This window comes from Syzygium oleosum, unplaced genomic scaffold (genome assembly GCF_021117445.2).
Source record: "Syzygium oleosum isolate NSW1041296 unplaced genomic scaffold, Sole_v2.1 Sole_v2.05, whole genome shotgun sequence".
In the NCBI taxonomy this organism is placed as follows: domain Eukaryota; kingdom Viridiplantae; phylum Streptophyta; class Magnoliopsida; order Myrtales; family Myrtaceae; genus Syzygium; species Syzygium oleosum.
In genome coordinates, this window is record NW_026607489.1 from 11,993,062 (window position 1) to 12,014,856 (window position 21,795).

At 44.4% G+C, this 21,795-nt stretch overlaps 1 protein-coding gene across 2 annotated transcripts; it reads left to right on the forward strand.

Moving 5' to 3' along the window:
* Positions 1 to 18,337: 18,337 nt before the first annotated feature.
* On the forward strand, positions 18,338 to 21,536 carry LOC115678380 (E3 ubiquitin-protein ligase At1g63170). 2 transcript variants are annotated; one of them, XM_030601755.2, is made up of 5 exons: positions 18,338 to 18,620; positions 19,241 to 19,936; positions 20,112 to 20,237; positions 20,324 to 20,615; positions 20,877 to 21,536. In XM_030601755.2, exons 2-5 carry the CDS (start codon positions 19,263 to 19,265, stop codon positions 21,054 to 21,056), a joined length of 1,272 nt encoding a protein of 423 aa, XP_030457615.1. In that variant the 5' UTR covers positions 18,338 to 18,620; positions 19,241 to 19,262; the 3' UTR covers positions 21,057 to 21,536. The 2 variants fall into 2 exon arrangements, with proteins under 2 accessions (XP_030457615.1, XP_056167391.1); XM_056311416.1 differs by having other exon boundaries at positions 18,338 to 19,936.
* Positions 21,537 to 21,795: the final 259 nt, after the last annotated feature.

The window sequence follows — 21,795 nt, forward strand, 5'->3', positions numbered from 1 at the left end:
TAGTTTTGTTGTCTGCCAAAACTTGATCTCAACCGCTAAGATGATTTCAAATCTGGACAAGTAACTTCCCATAATATGCTCGTGCTCACTATCCCCACTTCTGCTCGTAACTTCTTGCTGTCGTGATTTACGTGATTGGACTGTGATTCTTCAGTGCATTCTCGAAGCGTGAACCTCCCGAATTTCTGGAAAGTGTCGTTGTCCTGAGGTATAAATATTCCAATGTCCCGAACTATAACTCTCCATATTTCGGTAACTATACATATTTTCATCAACTACCGAATTCGGGACACGATACCATTCACACTTGCTTCTCAACATGTTTCCGAATTTGGTCTAGACGTGTTTCGGCAAATGGTTGATTTCCATTATACACCATATTCGACATTAAAGCCGATTCGGCACTTATGCCGATTCTTATTTTGGTGTCAACACTCATCAAAATGTTGATGGAGAAAAAGTGTGTGCGAGTAGGCGAAACAGTACTCGTTCAGTGGCAAGGTTGTTAATAAGGAAATTTACAGATCGACAAATTTGCCAATACAATAAAGGATCGTATGTTCGTTCATCCTTGGAATTGAGGGAATTTCTTCTAATCCGGATTCCGGTCGGCGGATTATAAGCGTGAGCACCATCTATATTTATATTCAATTGAGTCTGCATGTGGGTCGTGTTCAAAAGTTGTACACTCACGAACTAGAGACTCGGTTGGAGACTGCTCAGATTTGCACTGGAGGAAAACATAACCTTGAATGATTCTGAGTCGGGGTTGAGAAAAGACTCGTGCACGTGCTTATCGTGTGGCACTTGACCCCGCACGCACGATTACCATATGGAAAGTGCGCGGCAAATGTTTGCCACGTCCATATTTGATAGCTTTAGGATATAAATTCAGTCATCTCCATCTTTTCTTTTCTGAGTTAAGCTATAGCAGACAGTATTATTGGAACGAGCCGGATCATTACAAGGTAATGTAACTGTAGTAAAACCTTATAATTATATGCCCTGTTGTTTCAAAACATCCAAAGTGGATGGAAAAATAAAATAAGCCGACATTCTTACGCACAAGGTGGAGTTTGGGTACCCAACAAAATATGTTTGGGTACCAAGAGTTTGGTGGTGCTGTTACTTTCCTTAGCAGCAGCATATGCATCTTGTTAAAGTTCAAATATGCATATATGGTGCGGTGGGTACAAAATTCTGCCTGATCTGTTAAAGCCCTTGCTATTTCTGATCCATTCTCAAGAAGCACCAAGCGATCGAATTCGATTCCTTCATCCGTGTCACCATGTCCAGGACCATCTCTCACTTCTTTCAAAGGAGACCGCAACGAACTGTACCTCCCACAGTCTCTTCGGAACTCTACATTCACACCATGAAGCTCATTGTTTTCCAATGTTGACTGAGGAGCATCCCCCGACGACCCAGAAGTTTGCTCCGTAGAGTAAACGAAACAATACTGTTGAAACTGAAGTTGTGGAGAGAAAGACACCTGACAACCCAGCTGATGTACTTGACATTGTTCACTTGGTAATTGACATCCAGATCATTCGACTTTGGCTGGAGCATTGAGTGCAAAAAATAGGTCACTTGCACTTAGCCCCTCGTAAGAAAAGAGGGCATGATAAGAATTGGAATGCTACTATAAGCTATCGAATAGTGAAAGCCAGAAGCACTTATAGCCAGCCCTGTTTGAATGTAATGTGCTGTCTCGGTAACTAGTCATCGTAGTTTTGTATTGTTGATGTCTATAATCGGATCGCTGTGCATTGCATAGACTTCCATCTCCAGTCTTTATCTTCTTTTCAAGGTTGAACACGACAGTATATAGAAAGACACCTCTATCCGGGAAACGACTCAAACAAAGAAGCGAAGTATCTTTAATTATTTCGCAAGCTTAATTTAAGGACGAAGATTGTGGCATATATATATAAGCCTCGGGCATCCTTCTTGTTGTGCTGTCCTGGAAGCAGGGCTGTGTCCCCAGAACAGGTAGACTACAGATAGCCATTCCCAAGAGCCATCTTCTTTCTTATAAATAGTCCTGAGAGCCATTTAGACACCCTTTTAGTCTATTTTGGTTTTCTTTTCCTTAAACTATGCATGTTTCATAGTTCGATTTGGTTCGTTCAGGTATATTTTCAATCTTATCCAATAAATTTGGATTATAAAAATTTTCGACCTAAACCAGGACCGCAAAACTTAAACCAAACCTGTAAGTTCATTTTGCAGTCAGTCCGAGGTATTGATGGGTGGTTGCTGTTTTTACCTCATACGAAAAGCAATGTTTTCATAGACCTTTCTGGTTTACTCTTCTGACAGGAACCAAATGGACAGCGAGTGGCATATCCTAAGGGAGACAAGTTCCATCATATCATACAAGCTTGGGAACATTCATTAACTATAATTTTTGCAACCCATTTTTCTGATGGTGATCTCACTATTAGATTGAATCATGGGCAGAGCATATAAGATCAGAATAAAAAATGGAAACTACAATTTGGTCAATCAGGACACTTTTTCACCTTAGATGTCCTGGAACCTCGATCGTGTGGATAGAGTTGCTAAAGAAAAAGCAGTTGTTTAATGCACTAATTTATTGAAAAGCAGCGAATTCCCTACATGGCGAGTAAACTGATAACTCAGATCTTCTTTATTTTTCATTTTGTGCCCCAATTTGTGGCAGTCCTTTGGCATTGTTGAGTAGGATGCCCCCAAATAGTCCTTGCCTGTAATCTAACCTAACTTTCCAGGACAGCTACATTGATCATGACAAAAAAATTTCAAGCTGAAGCTATTATCAGGTTTCAGCAAGGTTAGCTCCGAAGACAAAGTTGAACGAGCCGTCTAATAAAACAAACTGCAAAATGGTAACAAAATGAAGCCATTCATCTTCTTTTTTAAAATTTTTTTTTGAGATCTGGTAGTTATTATCTTTGGTGTATTCTCTTTCAACACATATTCAAGCAAAAAACTTTCCAAAGATGTGGAGTGGGATTCTGGAAGTGGTTTGACATTAAGGCAAATCAGCAGCATTTCTCTAATCCTAAGCCTTGACGATGAATCACCAAAATGTATTGCACTCCTGTGCTTCATTGTCAACCCCCACAAGAATGCACATGAATGTGAGTAAAAGGCACGAGGCCGCTTTGAAATAGCTAGGTGCATTCAAACATTAAATGATGAATGACACCAGCAATTTACATCTGATGGAGAAGCCAGAGGGCATCTAGAAATGCTGAAGTACTTCACCAGACAACAAATCACCAAGTTAGACGGATGGTGAGAGACATAATTGTTAACACAATGATATTTCGAGGAAGAAAAAACCACGTTCCTTACTTTTCTGTATTTCCTCTTATTAAGTTTACAATGACCTAGAAGCGTATATATATACAAAGAAAAGAAAGAATCTTAAAAAATATATCCTCTAAACTAGCTAACTATAATCCTTGATTCTAGCTAATTACAATCATAAATATATTTTACAGCTCATTCTCACACTCCCCCTCAAGTTGGTGCATAGATGTCGTGAATGCCCAACTTGTCAAGTGAGCTGTAGAAGATCCTGCTTGATACAGCCTTCGTCAGAATATCTGCCAACTGATCTTCAGATCGTACAAATGGAAATCGAATCACTTTGGCGTCCAAGTTTTGCTTGATAAAATGACGGTCCACTTCAACATGTTTGGTACGGTCATGTTGAACTGGATTATGAGAGATATCAATTGCCGCTTTGTTATCACTGAACAACTTCATCTCGGCTTTAGGAGCGAACCCAATCTCTGACATTAACTTCTTAAGCCATAGGAGCTCACACACCCCTTTGGCCATCCCTCTAAATTCAGCCTCTGCACTTGATAATGCTACTACTTTCTGTTTCTTGCTTCTCCAAGTAACTAAGTTTCCTCCCACAAAAGTGAAGTATCCTGAAGTTGATCTTCGATCATGAACACTCCCGGCCCAGTCCGCGTCAGTAAATCCTTCGATTTCAAGATGACCCCTTTTTAAGAACCTCAAACCGCGTCCTGGAGAAGACTTCAAGTAGCGAAGTATACGCAACACTGCATTCATATGATCTTCACTTGGGGCATGCATAAACTGGCTAACAATACTCACCGCATATGCAATATCAGGACGAGTATGCGACAGATAAATTAGTTTGCCAACTAACCTTTGATATCTTTCTTTATTTGTTGGCACTTGATCTGGATACTCCCCAAGTCTATGGTTCTGAACAATTGGTGTGTCTGCAGGTTTGCAGTCCAACATTCCCACCTCTGCCAATAAATCTAGCACATACTTTCTTTGTGAGAGAAATATTCCCCCTTTCGACCTCGCTACTTCAATCCCTAGGAAGTATTTCAACCCCCCAAGATTTTTCATCTCAAACTCCTCAGAAAGTTTCTCTTGAAGCTTAGATATTTCTATCAAATCATCTCCAGTGATAATCATATCATCAACATAGATAATCAACATTGTAACCTTCCCTTGATGTCGTTTTAGAAACAATGTGTGATCTGAGTCACTTTGGGAATATCCATACCTCTTCATCGCCAAAGTGAACCGGCCAAACCATGCTCGTGGAGACTGCTTCAGACCATACAATGATCTCTCTAACTTACACACCGCCTCAGGCTGTGAGGATGAAGAATAACCTGGCGGAACATCCATATAAATCTCTTCTTCGAGATTACCGTGAAGAAATGCATTCTTGACATCATACTGGTGTAGTGGCCAGTCTAAATTAGCAGCAAGAGACAACAAGACCCGAACAGTATTAAGTTTAGCAACCGGAGAAAATGTCTCTTGATAGTCAATTCCGTAAGCTTGTGTATACCCCTTTGCTACTAGTCTTGCCTTGTACCTCTCAATCGATCCATCTGCTTTGTACTTCACGGAAAAGACCCACTTACATCCCACAGTCTTCTTTCCCTTGGGTAAATCTACTAGCTTCCAGGTCTCATTTTTTTTCAATGCAGCCATCTCCTCCTCCATTGCTTGAACCCACTTGGGATCTTTCAGAGCATCCTGTACCCCTTCTGGAATACGAACTGCGGACACGTTCGATATAAATGCCTTTACTGGGCCTGACAACCTTTTGGTTGACACATAATTTGCAATAGGATATGTACATCTCTTCTCTTCAGCATCCGGCGAATATCTATTTGGAGGCTTACCTCGATTGTGTCTAGCAGGTAATTTATATCCCACAGAAGTATTAAGCTCATCAAAGATACAAGAAGGAGTAGGAGAGGTTACCTCAGGAATATTCTCAGGAGTTGAGTCGGGTACTGGAGAAGAGGGAAGCTGTTCTTCATGATTTTGCTCCTGTAGAAGTTAGCCACCCTCAGATGATACCTCTTCTACTTCCTCAGACGATACCACCGCCTCAGACGATGTCTTCACCACACCCCCAGACGATGCCTCTTCCGTCCCCTCAGACGATGCTTTCTCCACCCCTCCAGATAATATACTACCATGCTCTTCCGCCCCTTCAGACGATACTTTCTCCACCCCTCCAGATAATATACTACCAGGAAACTCCCACCAATTCGCCCTTTCTATCTGTATCTCCCCCTGAAAGGAAGAATGGGAACTCGGATAAAAAGATTCAGCTTCCACAAACGAGACATCCATAGTCACATAGGTTCGCCGGGTAGAAGGGTCATAGCAACGATATCCCTTCTGGTGTGTACCATGCCCCAAGAAAGGACATCGTAGTGCACAAGGATCAAGTTTCGTTCGCCGATTCTTTGGGATATGAACAAATGCAACACACCCAAACACCCAGGAGGGATGGTCAGGACTGAAGGTAAAGGCACATATGTGGACAAAGTCTGTAGTGGTGTTTGAAAGTTTAACACTTTAGACGGCATCCGATTGAGGAGATGGACAGCTGTAGTCACACTATTGTCCCAAAATCTCTGAGGCACATGACTTTCAATCAACAAAGCTCGATTGTCTCAAGGATATGTCTATTCTTTCTCTCGCCACACCATTCTTGAGGTGTTTGAGAGCAAGATGACTCATGAATCATGCCATGTTGTTGAAAATACTCCTTAAGGTATTCATTCATGTACTCCCCACCATTATCACTTCTTAGAACTTTGATCTGTCCACTAAATTGAGTCTGTAACATAGTATGAAAATTTCTAAATATCTTCGCTACCTCATTCTTACTTTTCATCAAGAAAAGCCATGTCATTCTAGTACAGTCGTCAACAAATATCACAAACCACCTACAACCCGAAACAGCAGTAATAGGAGATGGACCCCAAACATCTGAATGTATCAAAGAGAAAGGAGCTTCACTTTTATTCAAACTTATAGGAAAAGGAACTCTATGACTCTTAGCCAATATACAAGTCTGACATTGCAAATTTAAATCCTTCAAATAACCAAATGACGGATGTCCCAACCGTCGATGCCAAAGCCAAATCTGTTTTTCTCTACTGATGGATGTACTGCTAGCATGATTTGCACTCCCGGAACTGAAGTCATCCATATAATACAGCCCCCTCTCTTAGTACCACGCCAAATTATCTCCTTCGTGAGAATATCCCGAAACAAACAAAAGTGGGGATACATTATAACAGCACAATTCAAATCTTCAGTAACTTGTCCTACCGAAATCAATTTGGTCGATAATGAAGGGACAAGCAAGGTGTTAGGAAGAAAAAAAGCAGGAGAAATCGCAACAACTCCAGCCCCAGTCACCGGATAGGTGTATCCATTAGCATTTGAGATACTGTCACGTCTTGGTTTTGAAGTATGAACAAAGTCATCAGGAGTAAATGTCATGTGATCAGTAGCTCCCGAATCAATAACCCAGTGATTGCAATCAATCTGATTAGAACTAACCAAAGCACTTCCATGGTTACCTCCTGACATCAAATTCTGAGGATCAACGTGAGGTATCAGTGACAGTTGAGGCTCAGCAGTTGCTAAAGAAGCTTTCCCTTTTCCTTCTGCTTGCTTTCGAGCTTTCAACTCTTTCCACCGATCTGGATACCCATGAAGCTTAAAGCACGTCTCCCTGGTATGCTTAGAATTACCACAATTCGAGCAACCTCCCCCCGGAGAAATTTTCTGGCGTAGTGCCGAGCTAGGCTTTCCCCCTTCCTGCGTAACTCCTGGCTTCGCTATTTGCAACAGCGGTTCTTGATTTGTTTTGACATTCATCCTATTCCCCCGAGATACCATGGCTGCCGAATCATGGACCGTGTCGATGTTGGTCAGTATTACAGTTTGTCTCATGTCTTCTCGACGGACACGCGCTTAGGCTTCTTCAACAGTAGGAAACGGCTGCATCTGCAAAACATCTGCTCTAACCTTGTCAAAACGGTCGTCCAACCCATCAAGAAATATGTATACCCGATCTTCCTGTATAGCCATATTGTATCTTTCAATATCTTCAGGATACCGCATTGGGTTCGGACGGCGAAAGTCGATTTCTCTCCACAAGCCTTGAAGGTTGTTGTAGTACGCCTCAATTGGTCCTCCTCCTTGTCGCATCCGAGCAACACGCCTCTTCAAATCATAAACCTGAGAGGCATCCGTTCCGTCAAAGAAAGTCGTTGCAATTGCATCCCAGACAGATTTCGCTGTTGGGAAGCGAATGAAATTGCCAATCAACACCGAATCCATGGAGTTGATAAGCCATCCTTTCACAGTCGAGTCTTCTGTTTTCCACCTCCGAAAGCCAGGATCTGTAGGCAGTGGCTGAGGAAGGTCTCCATTGATATATCCCAGTTTGTCTTTACCAGTGATGTACATCTCGACAACCTGAGACCATAATCCATAGTTGGCTCCATCCAGTTTAATTGCAATTTGAGAAGAAGCCGAATCATTCTGCGGTGTTGGTGATGGAGGAGGAGGGTGCGTCTGGTTCTGAGTGAGAATCTGAGTTAATCTGGTAGTCAGATTCTCCAAAAAGGCTTCCGTGGTCGACTTCCCCCCTTGGTTTTGATGGGGAATCACCGCTCCGGTAGGGTTCTGATCCTCCATGGATCCAAAAACAATCGTGACAAAGATGAAGATCGAGTAGGACGCACGCCGAGCGGGACCGCCGTAATCGAGGATTCATGTACAGTACTCACAAAGAGCAAACCCTTGGCTCTGATACCATGTTAACACAATGATATTTCGAGGAAGAAAAAACCACGTTCCTCACTTTTCTGTATTTCCTCTTATTAAGTTTACAATGACCTAGAAGCGTATATATATACAAAGAAAAGAAAGAATCTTAAAAAATATATCCTCTAAACTAGCTAACTATAATCCTTGATTTTAGCTAATTACAATCATAAATATATTTTACAGCTCATTCTCACAATAATGACCTTTGAGTGATTCATTTGTTATGATGTTTGAACTCTATTGAAATGACTAGAACACACCAAATGAAGCACTCCTCCATTCTGTCGAACCCCAACAGATGCACACAGAGCTGCCTAGCGTAGTTGCATCGAGTGAGACCTCAGTCGCAGGAAGGCTGACGTGGCCTGTGAGGTCACTCTGAATAGGAAACGCCGCGATCCGAACAGGGTATCTGTTACGTCCCAAGGATTGCAAGTATATTCACGGCACAAGAACATGCCTAAACAAGGCTAAGGAGAATCGCATTCCATTTATGACGGGGATAGTAATAAGCATTAATAAGGATAGCCATCAATTAGTTTCTATCTATAAGGATAGCCGTTAATTAGTTTCCATTTATAATTGATATCCATATGTGTACTCGGCTATTTAAAGGGCCATTAGATTACACTAAAGAGTAAGCAATTACAATTCTATTCCTACCTCTCTTCCTTTTTTCTCCCCCTCTCTCCTTAATTCCTGCTAAATCAACTATTCTCTTAACAATTTGGTGCTCTCGTCGACTCACACCTCCACCATGCCTGCAACTCGTTCTCAAGAACAGGAGACCCAATTGCAAGCGGTGCAACAACTAGCCAATGAAATTGCTGGAGCTGTCGAACAATTATGACAAGATCTCATTACCTCTACAGCCAATCAACTGACTGCCGAGAGCCTCATGACTCTCCTGGATAAACGTGACCAACGTCTCACCGCTATCCTCTGAATAGAACCATCACCATCACCCACCTCATCTAATCCTATGACGTCCGACATTCTCGGGGTGGCCCACTGAAACCCACCCATACGGATGAGAGGCCAACCCAACACCCGACACCACGTCTCATATTTCCGCATTTCTCTTCGGGTGATCCGTCTGTTTGGCTTTTCAATGTAAGCCATTTTTTTCAATATTATCACACTCACCTCAACGATCGCCTACTGCTAGTGGCAATGCACCTCGATGCTCCCGCCGCCACTTGGTATCAAGGATTGGCGGCTGAAAATCTTTTGCCGGATTGGGATGCATTTACTCGTGATATCCGTCATCGCTTTGGTCCCTCCGAATACGAAGATGCAACGGCCTTCCTTGCCAAGTTATCGCAAACGGGTTCCGTCCTTGATTACCAGGCCACCTTCGAAAATCTTTCCAACAAGGTATGTGGACTCTCACCGGCACACTTACGTAGTTTGTTTATTTTCGGCCCGCAACTCTAGGTGCGCATGGCCGTCCAAGCTCACCGCCCAGTGGACTTGCACGATGCCTTCGCATTAGCACACATGTACGAGGCCCAGTTCAGCGAGCTGCGCAACCGGTCGTTTTCCCCGCGCCCTTTCGCATCACCCCAACTGTCCGCATCTGCAACCGCACAACCATCGCTTCCACGGCTTCCCGTTAAACATCTATCCGCAAAAGAGATGCAAGTACGACGTGACAAAGGTCTATACTTCAACTGTGACGAAAAATTTGTCCGCGGACATTATTGTAAAGGGTGTCCGACCCTTTTATATTTGGAGGCTTTGATGACTCGGACGACGTCTCGCTGCCAATCGAAAGTGAGGCCATCCAAACTGCTCTACCTGAACCCGAAGTCAGCCTCAATGCTCTCCTGGGCCAACGTTCGGCCAAATCCATGCGCATGACGGGAACAGTGCGAGGTTAGTCGGTTCAAGTACTGGTTGATGGAGGAAGCACACATAACTTCCTCTCTACGCGCATGTCCAAGTTCCTTGCCCTACCGCTGTCGCCGATCACTCCCTTCCAGGTGTTGGTAGGCAATGGTGATACCCTACGATGCACGTCCATATGTCGCGATGTGCACGTACTACTTCAGACCCATTTATTTACCATGGACTAGTTTATTCTTGACCTGCAGGGCACTGATATTGTTTTGTTCGTCCAATGGCTAGAAACTTTGGGGTCAGTCATAACAGACCACGCCAACATGACAATGGAATTCCAGCACCATGGCCAACCAGTGCAGCTGCAAGGTGACCCCTTTCTGTGCGCACTCTCGGTCTCATCCTCGGGCCTTTTCAAACTCATGGCGGCTGACGGCATAAGCGCAGGCTACATGTGCTTATCCGTCTCTTCATCAGACCAACCTCCAACAGATGTGGATGCTAACATTTCGCTGTCAGTACAAACCCTTCTTGCGGAGTACGACGACCTATTTGCCCAACCAACCGGCCTTCCACCGGCGTGTGATGTCGACCACCGCATTCCCCTCAAAACAGGCACCGAGGCGGTCAATGTCCGACCTTACCGTTATCCACACCACCAAAAACATGAGATTGAACGCCTAGTCACGAAGCTCCTCCGGGATGGAATCATTCGCCCTAATCGCTCGGCCTTTAGTTCGCCGGTCCTCCTGGTCAAAAAGAAGGACGGCTCTTGGCGCTTCTGCGTCGATTACAGGGAGCTTAATGCCGCCACTATTCGAGATCAATTCCCCATTCCAACGGTTGATGAGCTATTGGACGAATTGCACGACGCTGTCATTTTCTCCAAATTGGATTTGCGCTCCGGATATCATCATATTCGGATGGATCCCTCCGACATTCACAAAACAGCCTTCAGAACTCACCACAGCCACTTCGAGTTCCTGGTAATGCCCTTTGGACTCACCAACACACCATCCACCTTTCAGGCGTTAATGAATGAGGTATTCCAACCGTTTCTTCGTTGTTTCGTTGTTATATTCTTCGACGATATTCTTGTTTATAGCAAGGATTTGGCCTTTTATCTTGATCATCTCCAACAAGTATTTGCCACTCTACGCCACCACCACCTGGCAATCAAACACTCGAAGTGCAGCTTCGCCACACCCACTGTCGAATTCCTTGGACATATTGTTTCAGCGCATTGTGTCTTCGCTGATCCTGCCAAGCTTGAAGCTGTTCGAGGCTGGCCACTCCCAACAACGCCCAAGCAGGTTCGCGGCTTCTTGGGGTTGACCAGCTATTATCGTCGTTTCATCCGCCACTACACGACGTTAGCCATCGCCCTCACGAACCTCCTCACCAAGAACGGATTCGCATGGTGCGCACAAACCGAGCATGCCTTCAACTCCCTCAAGGAAGCTTTGAGTCATGCCCCGGTATTGGCACTACCTGATTTTTCCATTCCCTTTGTTGTGCAGACTGATGCCATCGGCGTAGGAATTGGCACAGTATTGATGCAGTCTGAACACCCGCTGGCCTTCTACAGTCGCAAACTTTCTCCCATCATGCGCAGCAAGTCAACTTATGTGCGTGAGTTGTTCGCAATACAGTCCGCCGTTCAGAAGTGGCGTCAATATCTGCTCGGCGCTCACTTCATTATCCAGACAGATCATAGGCCGCTGCACCATCTTCTTAAGCAAACCATCTAGACACCAGAACAACAGCAGTTCCTCTCGAAATTGGTCGGCTTTAACTACTCTATCGAGTACAAGCCGGGCAAGAAAAACGCAGTGGCAGATGCCCTGTCAAGGGTTTATGATGACGATAATCAGGAGAGTGCACTTTTAACATTATCCTGTAACATCCTGAATTTCGAGCCATTTCCGGGATCCAACGAAGTGGATATTATTTCTCATCTGATTTTAGTACGTCTCGCCCGGAGCTGGCCCCTCGCGGGATACTGACCAATGGGAAAGGCTAATTAGGAAAACGGTACGTGGACCGGGGACCCGATCGCGAATCGGGCACTAATTCCGAGAAACGACAGGGAAGTATTTTGGGCCAGTGTGGGCCGATCTTAGGAAAGTGACGGATTTGGTTTGGCCAACGACGTACAATCGGATCGCGGGTGATTCCGCTCGACTGAGAGTACGAGTGGCGAACAAATCCCGAACTTGAACCGAACGATCGTAACCCCTGGAATAACCAATAATTCCTTGCGTTCTCCCGGTAATCGAATCCGTCACGACTCGAGTGACTCTAGGTCGATACGCGTAACCCCTAAATAGCCACCCGTCAGTGAGAGGCTCTAAAATTCTGAATTGAGCAATTTTGATCGCCAAATTGGATCCGAACTTCGATGTCGAAATTTTATGGGTGTTTGCGATTATTTTGCGAGGCCGACGTCATTTTTGAGTGGCCAATCATATTTGGGGTCGGTAATATCGAAAAATGGAATTTCGACCCGGGACCGGAAAATTACGAAAATGCCCATGTGGCCTATTTTTGGAGTTCTGAATTTTGAGGATTTTGGGGACTTCATTGTGGATAATTATTAGAATTATTGAATTACCAAAAGGCCCATCAATTATTGGATGGGAGTGATTAATGGCCATTGGATCAAAGGGCAAAATAGTCCAAGGGCTAGGATCGCGACACGTGGCACCACCTTTTTGACCATAAGCCCACTTTGACCCATTTCTCTCTCCCCCAACCATCTCCCTTTCTCTCTCCTCCCCTCCCCCATTCGGCCGATCCCCTCCCCCTCTCTTCCGAAAATCTCTCTCTCCCTCGTCGTCTCTCGCCATGAGCGCCTCGCCGGAACCGTCACCCCATTGTCCCATCTCTCCTTCTCGTCTCTCTCTGTTTCGTTCGGCCAAGGAACGCCGGACCAGCCAAGCCGAGACCGCAGGCGTGAAGGACTCGCCGGTCCGCCGTTCTAGCCGCCGTAGACGCCACCGGAACGCCGCCGCCGATTTCATCGCTCATCGGTGATTGGCCGCTCATTTCCCGTCGGCTAGCCTAATGTGGAGCTCAGTTAGTGTAAGTGGAAATCCTAACCCTTAATTAGGATTATGTGTACTTTGGACAAGTTTTAGGGGTTAATTAGTGGAGGCTGATTTGGGCTGATGATGTGGTGATTTTAAGGGCTTAAGGTGATGATTTAGGGATAGTTTTAAGGCTGTGGAGACTTGGTTTAGAGGGTGTATGAGCTGGATTTGCTTAATGGTGCAAGTTTAATGATTCTCGGATTACTGATTTTACTGTACCTCTGTACTTTGTTATTTTTTTATGATCATTGTGGGCCGAATCTGAAGAAGTATTCTTCATAAAAGTTGTTCCCAACATCTTTAAGTATAACATACTTTAATTTGGGAATTTTTGGAAATCATTTGAGGCCATTCGGAAGTCCATCTTTGGACCGAAACAAAACTGCCCGATTTACTGTTCACCCGACCTTCTGGTCTGTTCGAATTTTTATAAATTTTTCCAGGCCTATTTTCAAAATACTTCCTTCATAAAAATTGTTGGGGACATTTGTGGCTATAACATATAAAAATTTCAAGACTTTCCAAAATGATTTGGATACTGAATAAGTTATATTTTGATGGCCTGAGGGGCTGTCCGAGCGAATCGGATTTTGTCCGACTTTGAGTGTCAAAACGAGGTGTTTACGGTTAGAACTGGGTTTCTAGTTCGTCACGGAAGATGTTCATCGAGATGTTTTGTACAACATATCCAAATTTCATAATTTTTGGAATTTATTTACCATTTATTTCAAATGGATTTCTGTCACTGTGCAACTGCCCAGTTTGAACCCGATTTTGTATATTTCCGGTTTTTCTCTCTCTCGGACTGATTAGTGGCTGTCCTCTTTGGATCCGAATTTGATTAAAATGGACTAAGTTGAGGTTAATCGGATTCTTGCCATGAATGGTCCGAATTAAGCGATTCAGTGGCAATTTGGTACTTGATTGGGTTCCATTGTGTGGTGACACGTGTGTATATTTGTTTGCCAAGATTGATATGATATTAGTGGGTCTTGATTGCGCAAGTTTTTGTGTGCACCAATGTTGTGAATTGGGTGCTGTGCTGAATTATGTTTAATTGAAATTGGGCATGCCAATGAAATGCTGATTGATTATGTTATGGCACAATTGAATATATTGGTATTATGGAAGTGCATGCCCGTATTTGAAATTGGTGCTCATTATGCATCGTGTGATTACCCGAGTGCGGGAATTTGCATGGCTACGCATTTTGTGTGCAGAGAATGAGCATGTGTGATCACCCTAAATGCCCAAATGCGTTTACGCGGGGCTCAGATAAAATTGGCAGTGTGCCGTGTGATCACTTAAGGCCTTCGGGTCGTGGCCTTCGGGTCGTGCCGTCCTGATGCGTTTATGCGGGACGATGCCCGGTTCGTCCGGATGATTAAGAAGATCGGTGTTGCGCCTGAGGCGTTTTACGCGGGCTAGAGACACTGGGCCATATGTGCTTCTGCGCGGGCCGCGGAGTGTTGCGGGCCTTCGGGTCGTGACCTTCGGGTCGGAATATTTATTGGCCTTCAGGTCGTGGCCTTCGGGTCAATTTATAAAATTGCTAAAATGAGCCGCATGCCAGAGTGCATTGTTTGAGGCAGTTCATGAGCATGAGCATGTGTGTGGCGTACGTGTGACCAGTGTGTCGCGCATGTGCCGTGTTTTATACAAAATACCTAACCTGCAGGGTCAACAAGGTAAGCGATCCGGGCTCAAGGGCCTAAGTCATTTGATTGACATTTTTGTCCGTTGTTGTGTTGATTTGCTTGTCGGGAGGTGCATGTTAGCCTAGTTTCGGTTTAGGAGGCCTACTCACTGAGATTCGTCTCATAGTTGTTTAAACCCCGTTTTTCAGACTCCTGATAGAGGTTGCCTGGTGTATCCGATCCATATGAGAATCCGGAGCCCATAAAGCAGGAACCCGAACAGGTTGGCGAGGTCGAGCAGATGGATTCGGAGGATGAGATAATCGAGGCTGAGTCCGAGTCATCAGGATCTGATCCCGATTAAGTTTCCTAGGATCAACCTTAGCCTCTTTTAGGTCGGGCCAGTAACCCTTTTTAATTATAGCCCCACCTTAGACTGCTCCCTTGGCCACTTAGGGATTTTGTTAGTAGTGGCCGTCGACCCGCTTTTGTTTGGTGATTTGTATTGGTGTATAGTGGACATTGTATATGTTTTGAAGTTCAATACAAGTCTTGATTATTAGGCTTTGACTTGTTCGACGTTCCTGCTACCCTTGGTCATGTATTGTTTTGTACGGGTGTTTTAATTATCGCTTCCGCATGTGCCTTATGCTCTGTGTTGGGAGTTGGGTCGACTACGCTTCCTGGGACGTCGCAAACAAATCGACCTTTGCGTGGGATGTTCGTGTTTCGTGGGGTACGGGGCGTGACATATCCCGTCCCGTGAATACTGACCTTGACATCCTTCGTGCCGAGTTGCTGCTAAACCAGCGTACAAAGAGCATCATTGACGATCTCCAGCGTGCACCTGACTCCCAGCCCCGGGTGGTCTTACTCATCAGGTTTGCTCCGTCACCGTGGCCGCTTGTTCTTGCCGGCGGACTCCTCCCTTGTGCCCTTCCTTTTGTCAGATTATCACTCCAGCTTACATGGTGGCCACTCTGGGGTACAAAGGACCTTACAACGCATCTCTGCGCATTTTCAGTGGGACGGCATGCGCAAGGACATAGCCAAGTTCGTCCAAGCATGCAATGTTTGCCAAAAGGGCAAACCCACCAACCATCACCCCTACGGGTTACTTCAACCCATTGCTCTACCCGACTCATTATGGACCGATCTCTCTATGGATTTCATCACACATTTACCACTATCTGCTGGGTATACGGCCATATTAGTGGTCGTTGATTGTTTTTCCAAGGGGGCCCACCTCGCTTCTTTGCCACCACGTTACTCTGCCACCAAGGTGGCCCAAGTTTTCTGGACTACAGTGGGAAAGCTACACGGCATACCTCACTCCATTATTTCCAACCGTGACCCCATTTTTCAGAGTGCCTTTTGGAAGGAGTTGTTTAAACTCCAGGGAACAAAGCTGCATTTCTCATCCGCTTACCACCCGCAATCGAACGGACAAATGGAGCGTGTCAATCGCTGCACTGAACAGTTCCTTCGTTCATTTGTTCATGATCAACCCTCCAAGTGGTCCAAGATACTTAGTTGGGCGGAGTACCACTACAACACCACGTTCCAGGCTTCTACGGGTATGACGCCCTTCGAGGTGACATTCGGTAGAAAACCTCCCTCTCTCTTGGCCTATTGTGTAGGCACTAGTGCTGTCGAAGCAGTCGATCATGACTTGCGCTCACGTGATATAATCTTGTCTCAGTCACGTGCCAATTTATCCAAAGCTCAGGCGGTCATGAAAACCCAAGTAGATAAGCACCGCACTGATATTTCTTTCAAACCAGGCGACATGGTGCTTCTTCGTCTTCATCCTTATCGCCAGCTGTCGGCTCGCAAAGACTCCGCCCACAAGCTTGGACTTCGCTACTATGGTCCGTTCCCTGTGGAGGAACGCGTGGGACAAGTGGCTTATCGACTTTCCTTGCCAGCTTCTAGTCGCATACACCCAGTTTTTCATTGTTCACTACTCAAACCGTATATGGCTTCACACTCCACTAGAGTGCACCCACTCCCAGAGGCAGTTGTTGATCACCAACCCATTCACAAGCCACTAGCAATTTTGGGTCAACGAGTTATTATGAAGGATTCTAAGCCGGTCTCACAAGTGTTAGTTCAGTGGCAGGACCTCGCGCCCGACAACTCCAGTTGGGAGGATGAGCACCTCTTGGATAATATTCAACTTGAGGACAAGTCGTCTCTCTATGGGGGAAGGAATGTTACGTCCCAAGGATTGCAAGTATATTCACGGCGCAAGACCATGCCTAAACAAGGCTAAGGAGAATCGCATTCCATTTATGACGGGGATAGTAATCAACATTAATAAGGATAGCCATCAATTAGTTTCTATCTATAAGGATAGCCATTAATTAGTTTCCATTTATAATTGATATTCATATGTGTACTCGGCTATTTAAAGGGCCATTAGATTACACTAAAGAGTAAGCTATTACAATTCTGTTCCTACCTCTCTTCCTTCTTTTCCCTCCTCTCTCCTCAATTCCTACTAAATCAACTATTCTCTTAACAGTATCCATTACATTCGCACCAAGCGTCTGACCAATCAGTCGATCCTGTTTTCATTCATAAGCTATAGTTCTGGTGAAGAACCAAAATCAAAAGGAGCAGTCCGAGTAATCGATGGCCAGGATAATCGATCCATAGAACCGATTATGGGATCAAACGGATCCTGTTTCCCGAGTAAAAAGGACGTGATGATGAAAAGACTACATAACATGTGACCTTACGTGCATGTGACCTTACGTGCCGTGAATTGAATTTGACTAAATGAAGAACAATTCAATCAGGTAATGTTGTGGCTGCAAAACCCACCACTCATAAAGCATATCTAACTCTTGACAGCCACATTCCAAATCTTCAAGCCCCTCACTCAATTTGAATTATTCAAAGGCTATGAAAGCAGAGAATGATCTCTGTCTTCCTCATGGTGGTTGACTTATCAGTGCCCATTATTCCATTTTTATATGTCCATTTGATAAAATAACAATTACCCGTACCTCGAATTAAAATCCGATCTCCCCAAGCAGTTACCTAAACACATTCTATTTTTATGAGCGCATACCCTCACCTTTGAAATTCATATCCATGTTCTCTACTAAATCATCTCAAATCGACCTCGTGCATAGCGCATAAGAAAAAACTAGTCATTGCTAAACAAAAAGGAAGCGTGACCCCTTTTGGTTTAACCACTCCCCTCTTGTATCTCTAAAATAATCTCGATTTCGTGTTTTAGATATACAACATTTTAATGTCAAAGAAGAATTATTATCGCAATCATATATAGTCATATAACTACCAAAAATTTCCACCACTTCAATTTCTCTCTTTTCATTATTATTTTTATATGAATTAATTAATTGAGAAAATAACCAAATAGTCTTAAAATTTGGCCCAACATGCAGTGTGGTCCCTGAATTTTTTATTTGTTTAATATGGTCACTGAACTTTAATCAAACGTACAATGTGATTCCTGAACTTTTAATTTATTCAATATGATTTCTGAACTTTTTATACATGTTTAACTTAGTCCTTTCACTAAGTCGCGACATGTACTTCAACCAAAAAGGCTTACGCCTTAATCCACGGGGATCAGACGGGGGCTGGTCGGACGTCCGTGGCCGTCCATCCTTCTAATCCAGCGGACCAGATGTCCCTCGGTCACCGCTACACCTCGTGCCTTGATCATGTCTCTCGCTCTCTCTCGCTCTGAACAGGGGAGCTGACGTCATATTTGCTGTGAGATATGTGAGAATTCGAGGTTTGTGGAAGCCCCGTCGCTCGATCTTCTCAGTTCACTTCGCTCTGAGCTGCTTGTTTTGCTCTCTCCTTCTTCCGTCTTGGGTCGAATGCGAATCTTGGGGATCGCTGGGCCGTTCGTGATCCTTGACGGGTAGCTTTTTCTTGGAAACGATATGACCGACTGATGATGCGCATCGAATCTTGATTTGCGAATTCCGCTTCTGCGATCGGTTTGAGCTTTTGGCTGGTGACTCGTTGCGTTCTGGGGCTGACCCAGATGTTGATTTGCCGTGCAGTTTCGTGGGTTAGCGTGAATTTTGTAGGGATCAGGGGGTTTCGTGAGCTACCGGTTCTTGATTTTTTTAGTCTGGTTCCCTAGTGTTGTAAACTTCCCTAGTGAATTTTTAGGACGCATCTTGGACCTCTGGCGGGTCTCCGACCGGATCTTAGGTTTCACATGGTGCTAGCATTAGGTTTTAGTGTGTTTCTTTTAACTCTGTGATTGCTGTTCTTCTTTAATTGCTGTTTTCTGAGTAATTTGAGCTCGTGGTAATGAATTGTATTGCTCCTACTCTGGAGGGTTCCAAGAATAGTAGCTCGATGATCGGTTAATTTGTCAAGATTTACTGATGCCGAGTGTCGGGAGTTCTGTTGAAAGATGTTAAAATATTTATATGTATTTTTGGAGCTATTATTCATTGAAGCAAGTTCAATAAGACAGGAAGCTCGTGAGTTATTTGACTTACAATGTTGGACGCTCCTGCCATATAGGTTTGTCTTTGGGTCAACTTAGATGGATGTTGGAGCTCCCGAACGACACAGAGATAGCCAGATAGATCGGTATCCTTTGCTAATGGAACAAGTGGAGAGTAATAGTGGTCATCAGCACATAATTGATGTAGAGAGAAATGGTGACACCTCATTGACTTCATCTCGTGATGATCAGCAACGCAGGGTAGACTCGACAGAGGATGAGGATGAACTTTTGCCTAGCGTTCCAGCCCCTGCAGATCAAACTACTGTCAATTCATCACACAGATTGAACTCCACGAATTCCTCAAGCACAAGAAGAGGTGATGATTACCACCAGCATCCCAGAAGTCCATTGAGTTCTGGACTATGGATTTCAGTCGAGGTAGTTGTCACCGTGGGTCAAATTATAGCATCCATAGTGGTGTTGTCATTGTCGAGACATGAAAATCCGGAGGCTCCACTATTTGCATGGGTTGTGGGTTATGCATCTGGTTGCATGGCAACGCTGCCTGTTCTTTACTGGCGTTATCGTTCTCGCAATCGTGGTAGTGATCAGGAGTCCAATCGATACCATCGAGGGACTTCTCATAGCAGTCAATCGGAGCCTAGATCTTATACAGCCATCTCTGTCACTCAGTCCACAGATGAGGGCAATCAACATTCTGAAGAATCGGCTTCATGGAATGGCCAAATTGCAGACACTCTGAGTCCACGGTAAAGTTCAATTGGGGTTTTATTTCTTATAACGCTCATGGGTTGATGATTGCTTCTCATCTATTCAAATTGGATTTCATTTTGCACGTTGTGGGATATTATTGGCATCATTCGGAACATCCTCTTCTGTACTATCTATGCTAGATGGAATCAAGAGCTAATTTCTTTTTTGCAGACTTAGTGGACTGGTGGACCATTTCAAGATGGCCTTAGACTGTTTTTTCGCTGTATGGTTTGTTGTCGGCAACGTGTGGATTTTTGGAGGTCACTCTTCACCTTCTGATGCTCCGAAACTGTATAGGTACCGATTCATAGCGACACCGTTCTGTTCTGTCTATACATGTAATTGCTGTGCTTGATCACGTATGTGTTATGGCCCTTTTGCAGGTTATGTATAGTATTTCTAACTTTTAGCTGTATTGGGTATGCCATGCCTTTTATACTTTGTGCAACAATTTGTTGCTGCCTACCTTGCATAATGTCTGTTCTGGGCATCCGAGAAGACTTTTCGCAGACAAGAGGAGCCACTTCAGAATGCATCAGTGCTCTTCCAATCTACAAATTCAAGGTGAAAAGAGACACAAATACTGATGGTGGGGATTTTAACCCAGGAGGAAGTGAAGGTGGGGTCTTGGCTGCAGGGACAGAAAAGGAGCGTTTCTTGTCGGGGGAAGATGCAGTAAGCTTAATACCTGCTCTTCTCCATCCATTCCAATTCTGGAGTTACAGTACCCTCCTGCTGAATTTTGACCTATAATCTAGGACTAGCATTTGATTTCATGTCCTTAAAAGAAATGCCTCGCCTCACATTTGCTTATCTGTTCCTTAACATGGTGAAATTATCACGATAGCGGCAAGTGGCAAATGCTTACGATCGGCAGCTAGGCATGATAATTATCTTCAAGCAGACAAAAGTGATGTTGCCATTGTATTCGTGCAGGTTTGCTGTATTTGCTTGTCAAGATATGCAGATAACGATGAACTAAAAGAGCTACCTTGTCACCATGTCTTCCACGTCGAGTGCATTGATAAATGGCTAAAGATCAATGCTTCATGCCCCCTCTGTAAAAGTGAGATTAGCGAGAGCGGTGGGCTTTCGCAATCTGACAGAGACAGCTAGAACCAAGGACCCCGAGTTTTAAGTAGCTCAAGAATTTGCATAAGGGAGCTGCCTGTGAATGTGCCAACTGCCATGTGTTCTCATCAGACTTACGATGAAACAAGGCCTCCTCGCATAGAGGTGTATTTGACTTGGCACGGGTAGCAAGAAATTAACTTTGCAAAGAGGTTCTCTTGCGACGCATCAGATGATTCACCGTTGCTGCACTATTGAGAAGTGGATTTCTTGCTTGGGAGATCAATCCCTTCTTCTCAGGACATGTAAATGCCGGGGCGAAGTTGAATGCTCAACTCGTTTGCCGGGTCCCGTGAAATGATCTGGGAGGGTGCTGCAGTGGCAAAGGAATCTCTGTGCACAGATTGATCTATCTCAGGATAATGGTAATGATGTATATAACTTCTTCAAGAACACAACACATGGTTGTATCGAATCACATAAATCGCGATAAGCTGTAACTATTCATCGTGCCGTGTGATTCTATTTCGGAGGCCTAGAGTGGGGCATGCTTGTGATAGATGGAGGACCTCAGTGTTATTGCTGTTACAGTCACCCAAGGCTGGTTAAGAAATAACTAGCATGCAGTACTGCATGATGAAACTTATCGCAATATGCTAAAAAATTGCTGATATGCACAGAGAACAACTTAGTTTTTATTTTCCCTTCTTGTGTCGTAGAAAACAGAGTGGAATAGATTGTTTTTTTATTTACGTGTCGCAACTGACAAGTTCGAGGGCTCTCG